This window comes from Coregonus clupeaformis, unplaced genomic scaffold (assembly GCF_020615455.1).
Source record: "Coregonus clupeaformis isolate EN_2021a unplaced genomic scaffold, ASM2061545v1 scaf0390, whole genome shotgun sequence".
NCBI classification, from domain to species: domain Eukaryota; kingdom Metazoa; phylum Chordata; class Actinopteri; order Salmoniformes; family Salmonidae; genus Coregonus; species Coregonus clupeaformis.
The window spans coordinates 68342-92803 of NW_025533845.1; the positions used below are offsets into that span (position 1 = coordinate 68342).

The 24462-nt window shown below is 45.4% G+C and overlaps 1 protein-coding gene across 1 annotated transcript in view; it reads right to left on the bottom strand.

The window, feature by feature from the left end:
- adamtsl7 (ADAMTS-like 7) overlaps nucleotides 1-24462 on the bottom strand; it is an 80171-nt gene that overhangs the window by 12968 nt on the left and 42741 nt on the right. Inside the window, exons 8-11 of the mRNA XM_045215196.1 lie at nucleotides 24201-24374; nucleotides 23250-23423; nucleotides 17555-17734; nucleotides 16951-17095 (exon numbers count right to left, since the gene is read on the bottom strand). Of these exons, the coding sequence (XP_045071131.1) occupies nucleotides 16951-17095; nucleotides 17555-17734; nucleotides 23250-23423; nucleotides 24201-24374 (673 nt within the window). The remainder of the gene's footprint in view (nucleotides 1-16950; nucleotides 17096-17554; nucleotides 17735-23249; nucleotides 23424-24200; nucleotides 24375-24462) is intronic.

The following is a 24462-nucleotide window of genomic DNA, read 5'->3' on the forward strand; positions in this document are numbered from 1 at the left end:
GAGGAGAGAGACATTACCCAGTTATAGTACTGGTTACTACATGATGACACTAGACTAGAGGAGAGAGACATTACCCAGTTATAGTACTGGTTACTACATGATGACACTAGACTAGAGGAGAGAGACATTACCCAGTTATAGTACTGGTTACTACATGATGACACTAGACTAGAGGAGAGAGACATTACCCAGTTATAGTACTGGTTACTACATGATGACACTAGACTAGAGGAGAGAGACATTACCCAGTTATAGTACTGGTTACTACATGATGACACTAGACTAGAGGAGAGAGACATTACCCAGTTATAGTACTGGTTACTACATGATGACACTAGACTAGAGGAGAGAGACATTACCCAGTTATAGTACTGGTTACTACATGATGACACTAGACTAGAGGAGAGAGACATTACCCAGTTATAGTACTGGTTACTACATGATGACACTAGACTAGAGGAGAGAGACATTACCCAGTTATAGTACTGGTTACTACATGATGACACTAGACTAGAGGAGAGAGACATTACCCAGTTATAGTACTGGTTACTACATGATGACACTAGACTAGAGGAGAGAGACATTACCCAGTTATAGTACTGGTTACTACATGATGACACTAGACTAGAGGAGAGAGACATTACCCAGTTATAGTACTGGTTACTACATGATGACACTAGACTAGAGGAGAGAGACATTACCCAGTTATAGTACTGGTTACTACATGATGACACTAGACTAGAGGAGAGGAGACATTACCCAGTTATAGTACTGGTTACTACATGATGACACTAGACTAGAGGAGAGGAGACATTACCCAGTTATAGTACTGGTTACTACATGATGACACTAGACTAGAGGAGAGAGACATTACCCAGTTATAGTACTGGTTACTACATGATGACACTAGACTAGAGGAGAGGAGACATTACCCAGTTATAGTACTGGTTACTACATGATGACACTAGACTAGAGGAGAGAGACATTACCCAGTTATAGTACTGGTTACTACATGATGACACTAGACTAGAGGAGAGAGACATTACCCAGTTATAGTACTGGTTACTACATGATGACACTAGACTAGAGGAGAGAGACATTACCCAGTTATAGTACTGGTTACTACATGATGACACTAGACTAGAGGAGAGGAGACATTACCCAGTTATAGTACTGGTTACTACATGATGACACTAGACTAGAGGAGAGAGACATTACCCAGTTATAGTACTGGTTACTACATGATGACACTAGACTAGAGGAGAGAGACATTACCCAGTTATAGTACTGGTTACTACATGATGACACTAGACTAGAGGAGAGAGACATTACCCAGTTATAGTACTGGTTACTACATGATGACACTAGACTAGAGGAGAGAGACATTACCCAGTTATAGTACTGGTTACTACATGATGACACTAGACTAGAGGAGAGAGACATTACCCAGTTATAGTACTGGTTACTACATGATGACACTAGACTAGAGGAGAGAGACATTACCCAGTTATAGTACTGGTTACTACATGATGACACTAGACTAGAGGAGAGGAGACATTACCCAGTTATAGTACTGGTTACTACATGATGACACTAGACTAGAGGAGAGAGACATTACCCAGTTATAGTACTGGTTACTACATGATGACACTAGACTAGAGGAGAGAGACATTACCCAGTTATAGTACTGGTTACTACATGATGACACTAGACTAGAGGAGAGAGACATTACCCAGTTATAGTACTGGTTACTACATGATGACACTAGACTAGAGGAGAGAGACATTACCCAGTTATAGTACTGGTTACTACATGATGACACTAGACTAGAGGAGAGAGACATTACCCAGTTATAGTACTGGTTACTACATGATGACACTAGACTAGAGGAGAGAGACATTACCCAGTTATAGTACTGGTTACTACATGATGACACTAGACTAGAGGAGAGAGACATTACCCAGTTATAGTACTGGTTACTACATGATGACACTAGACTAGAGGAGAGAGACATTACCCAGTTATAGTACTGGTTACTACATGATGACACTAGACTAGAGGAGAGAGACATTACCCAGTTATAGTACTGGTTACTACATGATGACACTAGACTAGAGGAGAGAGACATTACCCAGTTATAGTACTGGTTACTACATGATGACACTAGACTAGAGGAGAGAGACATTACCCAGTTATAGTACTGGTTACTACATGATGACACTAGACTAGAGGAGAGAGACATTACCCAGTTATAGTACTGGTTACTACATGATGACACTAGACTAGAGGAGAGAGACATTACCCAGTTATAGTACTGGTTACTACATGATGACACTAGACTAGAGGAGAGAGACATTACCCAGTTATAGTACTGGTTACTACATGATGACACTAGACTAGAGGAGAGAGACATTACCCAGTTATAGTACTGGTTACTACATGATGACACTAGACTAGAGGAGAGAGACATTACCCAGTTATAGTACTGGTTACTACATGATGACACTAGACTAGAGGAGAGGAGACATTACCCAGTTATAGTACTGGTTACTACATGATGACACTAGACTAGAGGAGAGGAGACATTACCCAGTTATAGTACTGGTTACTACATGATGACACTAGACTAGAGGAGAGGAGACATTACCCAGTTATAGTACTGGTTACTACATGATGACACTAGACTAGAGGAGAGAGACATTACCCAGTTATAGTACTGGTTACTACATGATGACACTAGACTAGAGGAGAGAGACATTACCCAGTTATAGTACTGGTTACTACATGATGACACTAGACTAGAGGAGAGGAGACATTACCCAGTTATAGTACTGGTTACTACATGATGACACTAGACTAGAGGAGAGAGACATTACCCAGTTATAGTACTGGTTACTACATGATGACACTAGACTAGAGGAGAGGAGACATTACCCAGTTATAGTACTGGTTACTACATGATGACACTAGACTAGAGGAGAGAGACATTACCCAGTTATAGTACTGGTTACTACATGATGACACTAGACTAGAGGAGAGAGACATTACCCAGTTATAGTACTGGTTACTACATGATGACACTAGACTAGAGGAGAGGAGACATTACCCAGTTATAGTACTGGTTACTACATGATGACACTAGACTAGAGGAGAGAGACATTACCCAGTTATAGTACTGGTTACTACATGATGACACTAGACTAGAGGAGAGAGACATTACCCAGTTATAGTACTGGTTACTACATGATGACACTAGACTAGAGGAGAGAGACATTACCCAGTTATAGTACTGGTTACTACATGATGACACTAGACTAGAGGAGAGGAGACATTACCCAGTTATAGTACTGGTTACTACATGATGACACTAGACTAGAGGAGAGAGACATTACCCAGTTATAGTACTGGTTACTACATGATGACACTAGACTAGAGGAGAGAGACATTACCCAGTTATAGTACTGGTTACTACATGATGACACTAGACTAGAGGAGAGGAGACATTACCCAGTTATAGTACTGGTTACTACATGATGACACTAGACTAGAGGAGAGAGACATTACCCAGTTATAGTACTGGTTACTACATGATGACACTAGACTAGAGGAGAGGAGACATTACCCAGTTATAGTACTGGTTACTACATGATGACACTAGACTAGAGGAGAGGAGACATTACCCAGTTATAGTACTGGTTACTACATGATGACACTAGACTAGAGGAGAGGAGACATTACCCAGTTATAGTACTGGTTACTACATGATGACACTAGACTAGAGGAGAGGAGACATTACCCAGTTATAGTACTGGTTACTACATGATGACACTAGACTAGAGGAGAGAGACATTACCCAGTTATAGTACTGGTTACTACATGATGACACTAGACTAGAGGAGAGAGACATTACCCAGTTATAGTACTGGTTACTACATGATGACACTAGACTAGAGGAGAGAGACATTACCCAGTTATAGTACTGGTTACTACATGATGACACTAGACTAGAGGAGAGGAGACATTACCCAGTTATAGTACTGGTTACTACATGATGACACTAGACTAGAGGAGAGAGACATTACCCAGTTATAGTACTGGTTACTACATGATGACACTAGACTAGAGGAGAGAGACATTACCCAGTTATAGTACTGGTTACTACATGATGACACTAGACTAGAGGAGAGGAGACATTACCCAGTTATAGTACTGGTTACTACATGATGACACTAGACTAGAGGAGAGAGACATTACCCAGTTATAGTACTGGTTACTACATGATGACACTAGACTAGAGGAGAGAGACATTACCCAGTTATAGTACTGGTTACTACATGATGACACTAGACTAGAGGAGAGAGACATTACCCAGTTATAGTACTGGTTACTACATGATGACACTAGACTAGAGGAGAGGAGACATTACCCAGTTATAGTACTGGTTACTACATGATGACACTAGACTAGAGGAGAGAGACATTACCCAGTTATAGTACTGGTTACTACATGATGACACTAGACTAGAGGAGAGAGACATTACCCAGTTATAGTACTGGTTACTACATGATGACACTAGACTAGAGGAGAGAGACATTACCCAGTTATAGTACTGGTTACTACATGATGACACTAGACTAGAGGAGAGAGACATTACCCAGTTATAGTACTGGTTACTACATGATGACACTAGACTAGAGGAGAGAGACATTACCCAGTTATAGTACTGGTTACTACATGATGACACTAGACTAGAGGAGAGAGACATTACCCAGTTATAGTACTGGTTACTACATGATGACACTAGACTAGAGGAGAGAGACATTACCCAGTTATAGTACTGGTTACTACATGATGACACTAGACTAGAGGAGAGAGACATTACCCAGTTATAGTACTGGTTACTACATGATGACACTAGACTAGAGGAGAGGAGACATTACCCAGTTATAGTACTGGTTACTACATGATGACACTAGACTAGAGGAGAGGAGACATTACCCAGTTATAGTACTGGTTACTACATGATGACACTAGACTAGAGGAGAGAGACATTACCCAGTTATAGTACTGGTTACTACATGATGACACTAGACTAGAGGAGAGAGACATTACCCAGTTATAGTACTGGTTACTACATGATGACACTAGACTAGAGGAGAGAGACATTACCCAGTTATAGTACTGGTTACTACATGATGACACTAGACTAGAGGAGAGGAGACATTACCCAGTTATAGTACTGGTTACTACATGATGACACTAGACTAGAGGAGAGAGACATTACCCAGTTATAGTACTGGTTACTACATGATGACACTAGACTAGAGGAGAGAGACATTACCCAGTTATAGTACTGGTTACTACATGATGACACTAGACTAGAGGAGAGAGACATTACCCAGTTATAGTACTGGTTACTACATGATGACACTAGACTAGAGGAGAGAGACATTACCCAGTTATAGTACTGGTTACTACATGATGACACTAGACTAGAGGAGAGAGACATTACCCAGTTATAGTACTGGTTACTACATGATGACACTAGACTAGAGGAGAGGAGACATTACCCAGTTATAGTACTGGTTACTACATGATGACACTAGACTAGAGGAGAGAGACATTACCCAGTTATAGTACTGGTTACTACATGATGACACTAGACTAGAGGAGAGAGACATTACCCAGTTATAGTACTGGTTACTACATGATGACACTAGACTAGAGGAGAGAGACATTACCCAGTTATAGTACTGGTTACTACATGATGACACTAGACTAGAGGAGAGAGACATTACCCAGTTATAGTACTGGTTACTACATGATGACACTAGACTAGAGGAGAGAGACATTACCCAGTTATAGTACTGGTTACTACATGATGACACTAGACTAGAGGAGAGGAGACATTACCCAGTTATAGTACTGGTTACTACATGATGACACTAGACTAGAGGAGAGAGACATTACCCAGTTATAGTACTGGTTACTACATGATGACACTAGACTAGAGGAGAGAGACATTACCCAGTTATAGTACTGGTTACTACATGATGACACTAGACTAGAGGAGAGAGACATTACCCAGTTATAGTACTGGTTACTACATGATGACACTAGACTAGAGGAGAGAGACATTACCCAGTTATAGTACTGGTTACTACATGATGACACTAGACTAGAGGAGAGAGACATTACCCAGTTATAGTACTGGTTACTACATGATGACACTAGACTAGAGGAGAGAGACATTACCCAGTTATAGTACTGGTTACTACATGATGACACTAGACTAGAGGAGAGAGACATTACCCAGTTATAGTACTGGTTACTACATGATGACACTAGACTAGAGGAGAGGAGACATTACCCAGTTATAGTACTGGTTACTACATGATGACACTAGACTAGAGGAGAGGAGACATTACCCAGTTATAGTACTGGTTACTACATGATGACACTAGACTAGAGGAGAGAGACATTACCCAGTTATAGTACTGGTTACTACATGATGACACTAGACTAGAGGAGAGGAGACATTACCCAGTTATAGTACTGGTTACTACATGATGACACTAGACTAGAGGAGAGAGACATTACCCAGTTATAGTACTGGTTACTACATGATGACACTAGACTAGAGGAGAGAGACATTACCCAGTTATAGTACTGGTTACTACATGATGACACTAGACTAGAGGAGAGAGACATTACCCAGTTATAGTACTGGTTACTACATGATGACACTAGACTAGAGGAGAGGAGACATTACCCAGTTATAGTACTGGTTACTACATGATGACACTAGACTAGAGGAGAGAGACATTACCCAGTTATAGTACTGGTTACTACATGATGACACTAGACTAGAGGAGAGAGACATTACCCAGTTATAGTACTGGTTACTACATGATGACACTAGACTAGAGGAGAGAGACATTACCCAGTTATAGTACTGGTTACTACATGATGACACTAGACTAGAGGAGAGAGACATTACCCAGTTATAGTACTGGTTACTACATGATGACACTAGACTAGAGGAGAGAGACATTACCCAGTTATAGTACTGGTTACTACATGATGACACTAGACTAGAGGAGAGAGACATTACCCAGTTATAGTACTGGTTACTACATGATGACACTAGACTAGAGGAGAGAGACATTACCCAGTTATAGTACTGGTTACTACATGATGACACTAGACTAGAGGAGAGGAGACATTACCCAGTTATAGTACTGGTTACTACATGATGACACTAGACTAGAGGAGAGAGACATTACCCAGTTATAGTACTGGTTACTACATGATGACACTAGACTAGAGGAGAGAGACATTACCCAGTTATAGTACTGGTTACTACATGATGACACTAGACTAGAGGAGAGAGACATTACCCAGTTATAGTACTGGTTACTACATGATGACACTAGACTAGAGGAGAGAGACATTACCCAGTTATAGTACTGGTTACTACATGATGACACTAGACTAGAGGAGAGGAGACATTACCCAGTTATAGTACTGGTTACTACATGATGACACTAGACTAGAGGAGAGGAGACATTACCCAGTTATAGTACTGGTTACTACATGATGACACTAGACTAGAGGAGAGAGACATTACCCAGTTATAGTACTGGTTACTACATGATGACACTAGACTAGAGGAGAGAGACATTACCCAGTTATAGTACTGGTTACTACATGATGACACTAGACTAGAGGAGAGAGACATTACCCAGTTATAGTACTGGTTACTACATGATGACACTAGACTAGAGGAGAGAGACATTACCCAGTTATAGTACTGGTTACTACATGATGACACTAGACTAGAGGAGAGGAGACATTACCCAGTTATAGTACTGGTTACTACATGATGACACTAGACTAGAGGAGAGAGACATTACCCAGTTATAGTACTGGTTACTACATGATGACACTAGACTAGAGGAGAGAGACATTACCCAGTTATAGTACTGGTTACTACATGATGACACTAGACTAGAGGAGAGAGACATTACCCAGTTATAGTACTGGTTACTACATGATGACACTAGACTAGAGGAGAGAGACATTACCCAGTTATAGTACTGGTTACTACATGATGACACTAGACTAGAGGAGAGAGACATTACCCAGTTATAGTACTGGTTACTACATGATGACACTAGACTAGAGGAGAGAGACATTACCCAGTTATAGTACTGGTTACTACATGATGACACTAGACTAGAGGAGAGAGACATTACCCAGTTATAGTACTGGTTACTACATGATGACACTAGACTAGAGGAGAGAGACATTACCCAGTTATAGTACTGGTTACTACATGATGACACTAGACTAGAGGAGAGAGACATTACCCAGTTATAGTACTGGTTACTACATGATGACACTAGACTAGAGGAGAGAGACATTACCCAGTTATAGTACTGGTTACTACATGATGACACTAGACTAGAGGAGAGAGACATTACCCAGTTATAGTACTGGTTACTACATGATGACACTAGACTAGAGGAGAGAGACATTACCCAGTTATAGTACTGGTTACTACATGATGACACTAGACTAGAGGAGAGAGACATTACCCAGTTATAGTACTGGTTACTACATGATGACACTAGACTAGAGGAGAGAGACATTACCCAGTTATAGTACTGGTTACTACATGATGACACTAGACTAGAGGAGAGAGACATTACCCAGTTATAGTACTGGTTACTACATGATGACACTAGACTAGAGGAGAGGAGACATTACCCAGTTATAGTACTGGTTACTACATGATGACACTAGACTAGAGGAGAGAGACATTACCCAGTTATAGTACTGGTTACTACATGATGACACTAGAGGAGAGGAGAGAGACATTACCCAGTTATAGTACTGGTTACTACATGATGACACTAGACTAGAGGAGAGAGAGACATTACCCAGTTATAGTACTGGTTACTACATGATGACACTAGACTAGAGGAGAGAGACATTACCCAGTTATAGTACTGGTTACTACATGATGACACTAGACTAGAGGAGAGGAGACATTACCCAGTTATAGTACTGGTTACTACATGATGACACTAGACTAGAGGAGAGAGACATTACCCAGTTATAGTACTGGTTACTACATGATGACACTAGACTAGAGGAGAGGAGACATTACCCAGTTATAGTACTGGTTACTACATGATGACACTAGACTAGAGGAGAGAGACATTACCCAGTTATAGTACTGGTTACTACATGATGACACTAGACTAGAGGAGAGAGACATTACCCAGTTATAGTACTGGTTACTACATGATGACACTAGACTAGAGGAGAGAGACATTACCCAGTTATAGTACTGGTTACTACATGATGACACTAGACTAGAGGAGAGAGACATTACCCAGTTATAGTACTGGTTACTACATGATGACACTAGACTAGAGGAGAGGAGACATTACCCAGTTATAGTACTGGTTACTACATGATGACACTAGACTAGAGGAGAGGAGACATTACCCAGTTATAGTACTGGTTACTACATGATGACACTAGACTAGAGGAGAGAGACATTACCCAGTTATAGTACTGGTTACTACATGATGACACTAGACTAGAGGAGAGAGACATTACCCAGTTATAGTACTGGTTACTACATGATGACACTAGACTAGAGGAGAGAGACATTACCCAGTTATAGTACTGGTTACTACATGATGACACTAGACTAGAGGAGAGAGACATTACCCAGTTATAGTACTGGTTACTACATGATGACACTAGACTAGAGGAGAGAGACATTACCCAGTTATAGTACTGGTTACTACATGATGACACTAGACTAGAGGAGAGAGACATTACCCAGTTATAGTACTGGTTACTACATGATGACACTAGACTAGAGGAGAGAGACATTACCCAGTTATAGTACTGGTTACTACATGATGACACTAGACTAGAGGAGAGAGACATTACCCAGTTATAGTACTGGTTACTACATGATGACACTAGACTAGAGGAGAGAGACATTACCCAGTTATAGTACTGGTTACTACATGATGACACTAGACTAGAGGAGAGAGACATTACCCAGTTATAGTACTGGTTACTACATGATGACACTAGACTAGAGGAGAGAGACATTACCCAGTTATAGTACTGGTTACTACATGATGACACTAGACTAGAGGAGAGAGACATTACCCAGTTATAGTACTGGTTACTACATGATGACACTAGACTAGAGGAGAGAGACATTACCCAGTTATAGTACTGGTTACTACATGATGACACTAGACTAGAGGAGAGAGACATTACCCAGTTATAGTACTGGTTACTACATGATGACACTAGACTAGAGGAGAGAGACATTACCCAGTTATAGTACTGGTTACTACATGATGACACTAGACTAGAGGAGAGAGACATTACCCAGTTATAGTACTGGTTACTACATGATGACACTAGACTAGAGGAGAGAGACATTACCCAGTTATAGTACTGGTTACTACATGATGACACTAGACTAGAGGAGAGAGACATTACCCAGTTATAGTACTGGTTACTACATGATGACACTAGACTAGAGGAGAGAGACATTACCCAGTTATAGTACTGGTTACTACATGATGACACTAGACTAGAGGAGAGAGACATTACCCAGTTATAGTACTGGTTACTACATGATGACACTAGACTAGAGGAGAGAGACATTACCCAGTTATAGTACTGGTTACTACATGATGACACTAGACTAGAGGAGAGAGACATTACCCAGTTATAGTACTGGTTACTACATGATGACACTAGACTAGAGGAGAGAGACATTACCCAGTTATAGTACTGGTTACTACATGATGACACTAGACTAGAGGAGAGAGACATTACCCAGTTATAGTACTGGTTACTACATGATGACACTAGACTAGAGGAGAGAGACATTACCCAGTTATAGTACTGGTTACTACATGATGACACTAGACTAGAGGAGAGAGACATTACCCAGTTATAGTACTGGTTACTACATGATGACACTAGACTAGAGGAGAGAGACATTACCCAGTTATAGTACTGGTTACTACATGATGACACTAGACTAGAGGAGAGAGACATTACCCAGTTATAGTACTGGTTACTACATGATGACACTAGACTAGAGGAGAGAGACATTACCCAGTTATAGTACTGGTTACTACATGATGACACTAGACTAGAGGAGAGAGACATTACCCAGTTATAGTACTGGTTACTACATGATGACACTAGACTAGAGGAGAGAGACATTACCCAGTTATAGTACTGGTTACTACATGATGACACTAGACTAGAGGAGAGAGACATTACCCAGTTATAGTACTGGTTACTACATGATGACACTAGACTAGAGGAGAGAGACATTACCCAGTTATAGTACTGGTTACTACATGATGACACTAGACTAGAGGAGAGAGACATTACCCAGTTATAGTACTGGTTACTACATGATGACACTAGACTAGAGGAGAGAGACATTACCCAGTTATAGTACTGGTTACTACATGATGACACTAGACTAGAGGAGAGAGACATTACCCAGTTATAGTACTGGTTACTACATGATGACACTAGACTAGAGGAGAGGAGACATTACCCAGTTATAGTACTGGTTACTACATGATGACACTAGACTAGAGGAGAGAGACATTACCCAGTTATAGTACTGGTTACTACATGATGACACTAGACTAGAGGAGAGAGACATTACCCAGTTATAGTACTGGTTACTACATGATGACACTAGACTAGAGGAGAGAGACATTACCCAGTTATAGTACTGGTTACTACATGATGACACTAGACTAGAGGAGAGGAGACATTACCCAGTTATAGTACTGGTTACTACATGATGACACTAGACTAGAGGAGAGAGACATTACCCAGTTATAGTACTGGTTACTACATGATGACACTAGACTAGAGGAGAGAGACATTACCCAGTTATAGTACTGGTTACTACATGATGACACTAGACTAGAGGAGAGAGACATTACCCAGTTATAGTACTGGTTACTACATGATGACACTAGACTAGAGGAGAGAGACATTACCCAGTTATAGTACTGGTTACTACATGATGACACTAGACTAGAGGAGAGGAGACATTACCCAGTTATAGTACTGGTTACTACATGATGACACTAGACTAGAGGAGAGAGACATTACCCAGTTATAGTACTGGTTACTACATGATGACACTAGACTAGAGGAGAGAGACATTACCCAGTTATAGTACTGGTTACTACATGATGACACTAGACTAGAGGAGAGAGACATTACCCAGTTATAGTACTGGTTACTACATGATGACACTAGACTAGAGGAGAGAGACATTACCCAGTTATAGTACTGGTTACTACATGATGACACTAGACTAGAGGAGAGAGACATTACCCAGTTATAGTACTGGTTACTACATGATGACACTAGACTAGAGGAGAGAGACATTACCCAGTTATAGTACTGGTTACTACATGATGACACTAGACTAGAGGAGAGAGACATTACCCAGTTATAGTACTGGTTACTACATGATGACACTAGACTAGAGGAGAGAGACATTACCCAGTTATAGTACTGGTTACTACATGATGACACTAGACTAGAGGAGAGAGACATTACCCAGTTATAGTACTGGTTACTACATGATGACACTAGACTAGAGGAGAGAGACATTACCCAGTTATAGTACTGGTTACTACATGATGACACTAGACTAGAGGAGAGAGACATTACCCAGTTATAGTACTGGTTACTACATGATGACACTAGACTAGAGGAGAGAGACATTACCCAGTTATAGTACTGGTTACTACATGATGACACTAGACTAGAGGAGAGGAGACATTACCCAGTTATAGTACTGGTTACTACATGATGACACTAGACTAGAGGAGAGAGACATTACCCAGTTATAGTACTGGTTACTACATGATGACACTAGACTAGAGGAGAGAGACATTACCCAGTTATAGTACTGGTTACTACATGATGACACTAGACTAGAGGAGAGAGACATTACCCAGTTATAGTACTGGTTACTACATGATGACACTAGACTAGAGGAGAGAGACATTACCCAGTTATAGTACTGGTTACTACATGATGACACTAGACTAGAGGAGAGAGACATTACCCAGTTATAGTACTGGTTACTACATGATGACACTAGACTAGAGGAGAGAGACATTACCCAGTTATAGTACTGGTTACTACATGATGACACTAGACTAGAGGAGAGAGACATTACCCAGTTATAGTACTGGTTACTACATGATGACACTAGACTAGAGAGAGAGAGACATTACCCAGTTATAGTACTGGTTACTACATGATGACACTAGACTAGAGGAGAGAGACATTACCCAGTTATAGTACTGGTTACTACATGATGACACTAGACTAGAGGAGAGGAGACATTACCCAGTTATAGTACTGGTTACTACATGATGACACTAGACTAGAGGAGAGAGACATTACCCAGTTATAGTACTGGTTACTACATGATGACACTAGACTAGAGGAGAGGAGACATTACCCAGTTATAGTACTGGTTACTACATGATGACACTAGACTAGAGGAGAGAGACATTACCCAGTTATAGTACTGGTTACTACATGATGACACTAGACTAGAGGAGAGGAGACATTACCCAGTTATAGTACTGAGTACTACATGATGACACTAGACTAGAGGAGAGAGACATTACCCAGTTATAGTACTGGTTACTACATGATGACACTAGACTAGAGGAGAGAGACATTACCCAGTTATAGTACTGGTTACTACATGATGACACTAGACTAGAGGAGAGGAGACATTACCCAGTTATAGTACTGGTTACTACATGATGACACTAGACTAGAGGAGAGAGACATTACCCAGTTATAGTACTGGTTACTACATGATGACACTAGACTAGAGGAGAGAGACATTACCCAGTTATAGTACTGGTTACTACATGATGACACTAGACTAGAGGAGAGAGACATTACCCAGTTATAGTACTGGTTACTACATGATGACACTAGACTAGAGGAGAGAGACATTACCCAGTTATAGTACTGGTTACTACATGATGACACTAGACTAGAGGAGAGAGACATTACCCAGTTATAGTACTGGTTACTACATGATGACACTAGACTAGAGGAGAGAGACATTACCCAGTTATAGTACTGGTTACTACATGATGACACTAGACTAGAGGAGAGAGACATTACCCAGTTATAGTACTGGTTACTACATGATGACACTAGACTAGAGGAGAGAGACATTACCCAGTTATAGTACTGGTTACTACATGATGACACTAGACTAGAGGAGAGAGACATTACCCAGTTATAGTACTGGTTACTACATGATGACACTAGACTAGAGGAGAGAGACATTACCCAGTTATAGTACTGGTTACTACATGATGACACTAGACTAGAGGAGAGGAGACATTACCCAGTTATAGTACTGGTTACTACATGATGACACTAGACTAGAGGAGAGAGACATTACCCAGTTATAGTACTGGTTACTACATGATGACACTAGACTAGAGGAGAGAGACATTACCCAGTTATAGTACTGGTTACTACATGATGACACTAGACTAGAGGAGAGAGACATTACCCAGTTATAGTACTGGTTACTACATGATGACACTAGACTAGAGGAGAGAGACATTACCCAGTTATAGTACTGGTTACTACATGATGACACTAGACTAGAGGAGAGGAGACATTACCCAGTTATAGTACTGGTTACTACATGATGACACTAGACTAGAGGAGAGAGACATTACCCAGTTATAGTACTGGTTACTACATGATGACACTAGACTAGAGGAGAGAGACATTACCCAGTTATAGTACTGGTTACTACATGATGACACTAGACTAGAGGAGAGGAGACATTACCCAGTTATAGTACTGGTTACTACATGATGACACTAGACTAGAGGAGAGAGACATTACCCAGTTATAGTACTGGTTACTACATGATGACACTAGACTAGAGGAGAGAGACATTACCCAGTTATAGTACTGGTTACTACATGATGACACTAGACTAGAGGAGAGGAGACATTACCCAGTTATAGTACTGGTTACTACATGATGACACTAGACTAGAGGAGAGAGACATTACCCAGTTATAGTACTGGTTACTACATGATGACACTAGACTAGAGGAGAGAGACATTACCCAGTTATAGTACTGGTTACTACATGATGACACTAGACTAGAGGAGAGAGACATTACCCAGTTATAGTACTGGTTACTACATGATGACACTAGACTAGAGGAGAGAGACATTACCCAGTTATAGTACTGGTTACTACATGATGACACTAGACTAGAGGAGAGGAGACATTACCCAGTTATAGTACTGGTTACTACATGATGACACTAGACTAGAGGAGAGGAGACATTACCCAGTTATAGTACTGGTTACTACATGATGACACTAGACTAGAGGAGAGGAGACATTACCCAGTTATAGTACTGGTTACTACATGATGACACTAGACTAGAGGAGAGGAGACATTACCCAGTTATAGTACTGGTTACTACATGATGACACTAGACTAGAGGAGACATTACCCAGTTATAGTACTGGTTACTACATGATGACACTAGACTAGAGGAGAGGAGACATTACCCAGTTATAGTACTGGTTACTACATGATGACACTAGACTAGAGGAGAGAGACATTACCTAGTTATAGTACTGGTTACTACATGATGACACTAGACTAGAGGAGAGAGACATTACCCAGTTATAGTACTGGTTACTACATGATGACACTAGACTAGAGGAGAGGAGACATTACCCAGTTATAGTACTGGTTACTACATGATGACACTAGACTAGAGGAGAGGAGACATTACCCAGTTATAGTACTGGTTACTACATGATGACACTAGACTAGAGGAGAGGAGACATTACCCAGTTATAGTACTGGTTACTACATGATGACACTAGACTAGAGGAGAGAGACATTACCCAGTTATAGTACTGGTTACTACATGATGACACTAGACTAGAGGAGAGGAGACATTACCCAGTTATAGTACTGGTTACTACATGATGACACTAGACTAGAGGAGAGAGACATTACCCAGTTATAGTACTGGTTACTACATGATGACACTAGACTAGAGGAGAGAGACATTACCCAGTTATAGTACTGGTTACTACATGATGACACTAGACTAGAGGAGAGAGACATTACCCAGTTATAGTACTGGTTACTACATGATGACACTAGACTAGAGGAGAGAGACATTACACAGTGTGTTGGATGGAGTGAGAGAGGGAGGAGGAGAAGGAGGAGAGGAGAGGGAGAGAGGGAGGGAGGGAGGGAGGGAGGGAGGGAGGGAGGAGGAGTGGGAGGGAGGAGGAGTGGGAGGGAGGGAGGGATGGATGGAGGGAGGAGGTGGGAGGGAGGGAGGGAGGAGAGGAGAGAGGGAGAGAGGGAGGGAGGGAGGGAGGAGGGGAGGTAGAGGGAGGGAGGAGGAGAGGAGAGGGAGAGAGGTAGAGGGAGAGAGGGAGGAGGAGAGGAGAGAGGGAGGAGAGGGAGGAGGAGAGGAGAGGAGAGGAGAGAGGGAGGGATGGATGGATGGAAGAGGAGGGAGGGAGAGAGATGGATGGAAGAGCAGGGAGGGAGAGAGATGGATGGAAGAGGAGGGAGGGAGAGAGATGGATGGAAGAGGAAGGAGGGAGAGAGATGGATGGAAGAGGAGGGAGGGAGAGAGATGGATGGAAGAGGAGGGAGGGAGAGAGATGGATGGAAGAGGAGGGAGGGAGAGAGATGGATGGAAGAGCAGGGAGGGAGAGAGATGGATGGAAGAGGAGGGAGGGAGAGAGATGGATGGAAGAGGAGGGAGGGAGAGACATGGATGGAAGAGGGAGGTCATACCTTTCTCAGGTAAACAGGGCTGCGTGTTACACTCCTCCCGACTCTCAGGGGTCGAACTGAGGTCACACAGGTCACTAGGGGTCACGTTGTCGGCAAGACAACACACCTCACGCACACGGTAACCTCCGTCACAGGAGCGAGAACACTAGAGAAAGGCAGACAGGCGTGTAGACAGCCAGACAGACAGACAGAAGGAGGAGGAGGAAGAGGAGGAGGAGAAGAAGAGAGAGGTAAAGGTTGAGAAAGAGAGAGAGAGAGAGAGAGAGGCAGAGAGAGAGAGAGAGAGAGGCAGAGAGAGAGAGAGAGAGAGAGGCAGAGAGAGAGGCAGAGAGAGAGGCAGAGAGAGAGAGGCAGAGAGAGAGAGAGAGGCAGAGAGAGAGAGAGAGGCAGAGAGAGAGAGAGGCAGAGAGAGAGAGAGAGAGCAGAGAGAGAGAGAGAGAGGCAGAAGAGAGAGAGAGGCAGAGAGAGAGAGAGGCAGAGAGAGAGAGAGAGGCAGAGAGAGAGAGAGAGGCAGAGAGAGAGAGAGAGAGGCAGAGAGAGAGAGAGAGAGAGGCAGAGAGAGAGAGAGGCAGAGAGAGAGAGAGAGACGTGCAGAGTAACTCACCGTGCTCCAATCGGTGGTGTACCACTGCACCCCACACACCTTCAGGTGGCAGCTCTGAGAGCTCATTGGTCGATCCAGGTGGGAGCAGTTTGATTGGTCCACAGCCTCCAGGCGACCGTTGTCATGGAGTAGACAGGCCACGCCCCTGGTCTGGGTTCCGTTTCCGCATTCCGCCGAACACTGGGGGTACACACAAACACACACCTCATACTTGTATAATATATTATTGTAACGATCCCGGCTGTCTGAGTCGGGTCCTGTCTGGTGACTAGTTTTTCCTGTTCGTAATCTCCAGTTTCCCGAGGGTTCGGGAACGCTCCGGGGAGCGCTCTTGTTTTCCGCACCTGCATCCCATCAGCAATCTGCACACCTGGTCCTGATCATCACCCTTCTTAGGCTCTGGCCGAACATCCAGTTCCTGCCGGATCGTTAGCCATGAACAGTATGTTTGTCAGCGTATCAGCCTTGAGTTCTAGCGTTAGTTTTGTTGTTTTGCACCTTGTTGAATTGCTGTGTACTCACCTCCGTTTTGTTCTGTCTGCAGTATCTCACCCGGAACCTTCACCCAACCTCTGCCTGATGGTCGGCGGCTGCCGAGCCATGTCTGGACCTACCACTGCACCCTCAACAACCCATCCACGCCACCCGCTCTGTCCCTGGATTATTCAGCCTCACTCGGAAGTCAATTAATAAACACTCACCTTTTTCTCTAAGTACCTTGTCCTGGTCTGCTTCTGGGTTCTGGCGTAGTAAACCGTGACAGAATGATCCGGCCAGTATGAACCCAGCGGACCTGGACTCTGTTCGCCATGCCATTTCCCATCAGGAGAAGATGTTGGGCCATCATAGCACGGTACTACAGGAGATCGCGTTGTCAGTTCGGAACCTTTCTACCGGTCTGACGGAGGTCCAGAACCAACGCAAGTTTCCGGTGGAGGATCCACTACCGGTTTCACCCATCTCGCCTGCCGCTTCGGGAGCTGTGTCCTTCCGTGAGCCCGAGGTTCCGACGCCGGATAGATATGAGGGGAGCTGGGAAGATGCCGTTCCTTCCTTATGCAGTGTGGATTAGTGTTCGATCTACAGCCCTACTCTTATGCCACAGACAAGGCTAGGATAGCCTTTGTGATTGCGTTGCTGCGTGGTCGAGCGCTGGAGTGGGCTTCAGCCGTTTGGGAACGACAAGACCCCTGCATGGCTTCATACCAGGGGTTCACGGCCGAGATGAGGAAGCTCTTCGACCATTCCGTCCGAGGGAGGGACGCAGCTAGGCGCCTGTTTTCGCTTCACCAAGGAACTCGCAGCGTGGCCGACTTCGTGATCGAGTTCAAGACGTTGGCTGTGGAGAGTGGGTGGAACGAGGAGTCTCTGCAAGCGGCCTTTTACCAGGGTCTGTCGGAGCAGCTCAAGGATGAGTTGATCTCCTATCCGGAGCCTAGTGACCTGGACAGCTTGGTAGCCTTGTCTATTCGGGTGGATAATCGAGTCCGAGAGCGAAGGAGGGAGAAGCAATGGGGTCCGTCCAATCGATCAGCTTCTCAGTTCCCAGTCGGGTCGGGTGGTGGACCAGAACACGTCGATCATTCTCCACCACAATGGATTAGGGGAGAGGTCCTCTCTCCCGATTCTGAACCCATGCAAGTGGGGGCGGCACGGGTTAACCAAGGAGGAGCGTCAACATAGACGTCAGACCAACTGCTGCCTCTACTGTGGTAGCTCGGGACATTACATCTCCACCTGTTCCCGGCGGTCGTCAAACTGCCCGGCTCGCTAAAGTTGGGAGGACTTTTAGCGAGCCAGTTTCAACCTCTCAGTACCTCTGTCAGACCCCGTTTCCCGGCTACCCTTGTGAACAGGAATCAGAGCTTAGCGCTTAACGCTTTTATCGATTCAGGTGCCGATGGAAGCTTTCTTGATGCCGAGTTGGTGGAACAGCTGGGGCTTTCCAAGGAGCAATTGCCGGAAGCCATTGAAGCGACCACTCTGAACGGCAGTAGTCTGGCACGTATCACGATGAGGACTGAACCGGTTAAGATGCGGTTGTCGGGGAATCATTCTGAGATGATTTCATTCTTCATTCTGCCGTCTTCCCATGTTCCTCTGGTCCTTGGATACCCCTGGCTGAAGGAACACAATCCCACGTTCGATTGGGTGACGGGCAAGGTAACGAGTTGGAGCCTTGATTGTCATGCTAACTGTCTCAAGACTGCCTGCCCCCATTCGGTTCCCAGTCAGGTGATTGAGGCTGAACCCCCAGATTTGTCCCTGGTTCCCGAGACATATCACGATTTGGGGGAAGTTTTCAGTAAGCAGAAGGCTCTGTCACTCCCTCCCCACCGACCATATGATTGTGCCATCAACCTGGTCCCTGGAGCTGTCTACCCCAAGGGAAGGTTATACAGTATCTCCCGACCTGAACGTGAGGCGTTGGAGACCTACATCAAGGAGTCCCTAGCTGCTGGTCTCGTTCGTCCCTCGTCATCACCCCTGGGGGCAGGATTCTTCTTTGTGGGTAAGAAGGATGGCTCTCTTCGACCGTGTATTGATTATCGGGGGTTGAATGACATCACGGTCAAGAACAAGTATCCCCTGCCCTTGATGAGTTCTGCCTTCGACTCCTTACAGGGTGCTACGGTGTTCACCAAGCTAGACCTACGCAATGCGTATCACCTGGTCCGGATCAGAGAGGGGGACGAGTGGTTGACGGGTTTCAATACACCGATGGGTCACTCGAGTATCAGGTGATGCCGTTTGGACTGACCAATGCTCCAGCGGTATTCCAGAGTATGGTGAACGACGTCCTGAGAGATATGATCGGTCTCTTTGTGTTTGTTTACCTGGATGACATTCTGATCTTCTCGAAGGAACCTTCCGACCACGTCCAGCATGTCCGGCAGGTTCTGCAGCGATTGTTGGAGAATCGCCTGTTCGTGAAGGCCGAGAAGTGCGAGTTTCACGCCCACACGACATCCTTTCTCGGGTACATCATCTCCAGGGGAGAGATTAGGATGGACCAGGAGAAGGTTAGAGCGGTTCTGGAATGGGTCCAGCCCGGTACGAGATTGCAGCTCCAGAGATTTTTGGGGTTTGCGAATTTCTACCGCAGATTCATCCGGGATTACAGCCGTGTGGCCGCTCCGTTAACTGCCTTGACTTCCAGTATCAGGACCTTCAAGTGGAATCCGGAGGCGGATCGAGCGTTTCTGGATTTGAAGAGGCGATTCACCAACGCACCGATTCTCTCTCAACCGGACACGGCCCGTCAGTTCGTCGTTGAAGTGGACGCGTCTGATGTGGGAGTTGGCGCCATCCTGTCGCAGCGATGCTCCACGGACAGTAAACTCCATCCCTGCGCCTACTACTCTCGTCGCCTTTCGCCTGCGGAGAGGAATTACGATGTGGGTAACCGGGAGCTTCTCGCGGTGAAACTTGCCTTGGAGGAGTGGCGCCACTGGTTGGAGGGGGCGGAGCAACCGTTTATTGTCTGGACTGACCACAAGAATCTTGCTTACGTGCAATCGGCTAAACGTCTCAACTCCCGTCAGGCCAGGTGGGCGTTGTTTTTCGGACGATTCAAGTTTGCCCTGACGTTCCGACCTGGATCTAAGAACGGCAAGGCGGGACGCCTTGTCCCGGATGTTCTCCAAGACGGAGGAGAGTGGGTCCAAGACCGAGACTATTCTCCCCCGGAACTGCGTCGTGGGAGCAGTTATGTGGAAGATTGAGGAGGAGGTGCTGGCGGCCCTTCGGACTCAGCCCGGTCCCGGTAACGGTCCACCCGGTCGGTTGTTTGTGCCTGAGTCGGTTCGTCCGGCTGTTCTCAAATGGTCCCACGCCAGCAAGATGGCTTGTCACCCTGGCGTGGCTCGGACAATGGCGTTTCTTCGCAGACGTTTTTGGTGGCCTGCCATGGCCGAGGATACTCGGGGGTTTGTTGCTGCCTGTCCAGTGTGTGCGCAGAATAAGAGTACCAATCGGCCCAGCTCTGGACTACTTCACCCCCTTCCTATTCCCCGGCGACCATGGTCGCATCTGGCCCTGGACTTCGTCACTGGGTTGCCCGCTTCTGAGGGGAACACGGTCGTTCTGACTATCGTGGACAGATTCAGCAAGTTCGCCCACTTTGTGCCAATTGCCAAGCTTCCGTCTGCCTCGGAGACGTCCGAGATCCTGGTTAGGAGGTTTTCAGGGTCCACGGTTTGCCCAGTGATATCGTTTCCGACCGTGGCCCTCAGTTTACCTCTGCTGTCTGGAAGTCCTTCTGTTTGGCCATTGGAGCTACAGTCAGTCTCACATCTGGTTTTCACCCCCAATCCAATGGTCAGGCGGAGAGAGCCAACCAGAAGATGGAATCCACGCTACGCTGTCTGGTCTCTTCCAACCCCACCTCCTGGGTCTCTCAGTTGCCTTGGGTTGAGTATGCCCACAATACTCTTCCTACATCTGCCACTGGGATGTCTCCCTTCCAGTGCCTGTATGGCTACCAACCTCCCCTGTTTCCTTCTCAGGAGAAGGAGCTCCGGATCCCCGCTCCCACCTATACCATCGGAGATAGGGTTTGGTTGGCCACACGGGATCTTCCGTTACGGACTGAGTCTAGGAAGTTGTTACCGAAGTTCATTGGTCCGTTTGTGGTGGAGAAGGTGATCAATCCAGTGGCAGTTCGACTCAAACTACCGAGGACGCTCAGAGTCCATCCCACCTTTCATGTCTCCTGCCTCAAGCCTGTCTTCCTCAGTCCTCTGTTGCCTCCTCCGCCTCCTCCTCCTCCTCCTCGGATGATCGGAGGTGGTCCTGCCTACACGGTGCGTCGCATCATGGATTCCAGACGGCGGGGCCGGGGTTTCCAGTATCTCGTGGACTGGGAGGGGTATGGCCCTGAGGAGAGGAGTTGGATTCCGCGGCGACAGGTCCTAGATGCGGACCTCATCAGTGACTTCTACCGCCTCCATCCTGGCGCTCCGGGGAGTCCGCCCGGTGGCGTTCGTCGGAGGGGGGGTACTGTAACGATCCCGGCTGTCTGAGTCGGGTCCTGTCTGGTGACTAGTTTTTCCTGTTCGTAATCTCCAGTTTCCCGAGGGTTCGGGAACGCTCCGGGGAGCGCTCTTGTTTTCCGCACCTGCATCCCATCAGCAATCTGCACACCTGGTCCTGATCATCACCCTTCTTAGGCTCTGGCCGAACATCCAGTTCCTGCCGGATCGTTAGCCATGAACAGTATGTTTGTCAGCGTATCAGCCTTGAGTTCTAGCGTTAGTTTTTGTTGTTTTGCACCTTGTTGAATTGCTGTGTACTCACCTCCGTTTTGTTCTGTCTGCAGTATCTCACCCGGAACCTTCACCCAACCTCTGCCTGATGGTCGGCGGCTGCCGAGCCATGTCTGGACCTACCACTGCACCCTCAACAACCCATCCACGCCACCCGCTCTGTCCCTGGATTATTCAGCCTCACTCGGAAGTCAATTAATAAACACTCACCTTTTTCTCTAAGTACCTTGTCCTGGTCTGCTTCTGGGTTCTGGCGTAGTAAACCGTGACAATTATATATAATATAATAAAAATAACTACCCCCCAGGTTGTTGCTGTAAATGAGATTGTGGTCTCAGTCAACTAACTCTCTCTCTCTCTCTCTCTCTCTCTCTCTTTCTGTCTGTCTCGCTCTCTCTCTGTGTGTGTATGAGATAGTAGGTGTGTACCTGTCCCCAGGGTCCAGTGTACCACTCCAGGTGGCGGTGACACGGCCCTGCGTCGCATGACGTCACTTCCTGTGGGCGGGCCCCGTCGCAGCCGTCCAATGGTAGTTTAGTCACATGGTCCAACAGACACACTGCTGAGCGACTACGACTGCCCTCGCCACACTCTGTAGAACACTGAGAGAACACACACACAGCAATGCTACACAGACAGACAGACAGACAGAGTGACAGACAGACAGAGTGACAGACAGACAGACAGACAGACAGAGTGACAGACAGACAGACAGACAGACAGACAGACAGAGTGACAGACAGACAGAGAGACAGACAGAGTGACAGACAGACAGACAGACAGACAGACAGACAGACAGACAGACAGACAGAGTGACAGACAGACAGACAGACAGACAGACAGACAGACAGACAGACAGAGTGACAGACAGACAGAGTGACAGACAGACAGACAGACAGACAGACAGACAGACAGACAGACAGACAGACAGACAGACAGACAGACAGACAGACAGACAGACAGACAGACAGACAGACAGACAGACAGACTGACAGACAGAGTGACAGACAGAGTGACAGACAGAGTGACAGACACACAGACAGTGACAGACAGACAGACAGACAGTGACAGACAGACAGACAGACTGACAGACAGACTGACAGACAGAGTGACAGACAGAGTGACAGACAGACAGACAGACAGACAGACAGACAGACAGACAGACAGAGTGACAGACAGAGTGACAGAGTGACAGACAGACAGACAGACAGACAGACAGACAGACAGACAGACAGACAGAGTGACAGACAGAGTGACAGAGACAGAGTGACAGACAGAGTGACAGACAGACAGACAGACAGAGTGACAGACAGACAGACAGAGTGACAGACAGACAGACAGACAGACAGACAGTGATAGACACCCCCAGGTGTAGGTACCCGTGTGCTCCATGGTGAGGTGAACCAGTGTCGTGCGCAGGGTCCCATGTCACAGTTCTGGAGAGGAGCTGGTTTCACCCCCAGGTTACACTGGTCGTCCCCCTCTACGTCCCCCTGGTTACCTACACACACCACCTCTCTGCTGCTTTGGCCCACACCACACGGGACTGAACACTGGGGAGGGAGGGGAGGGAAGGGAGGAGAGGGAGGGGGAGGGGGAAGGAGAGGGGGAGGAGGGAGAGGGAGGGGGAGGGGGAAGGAG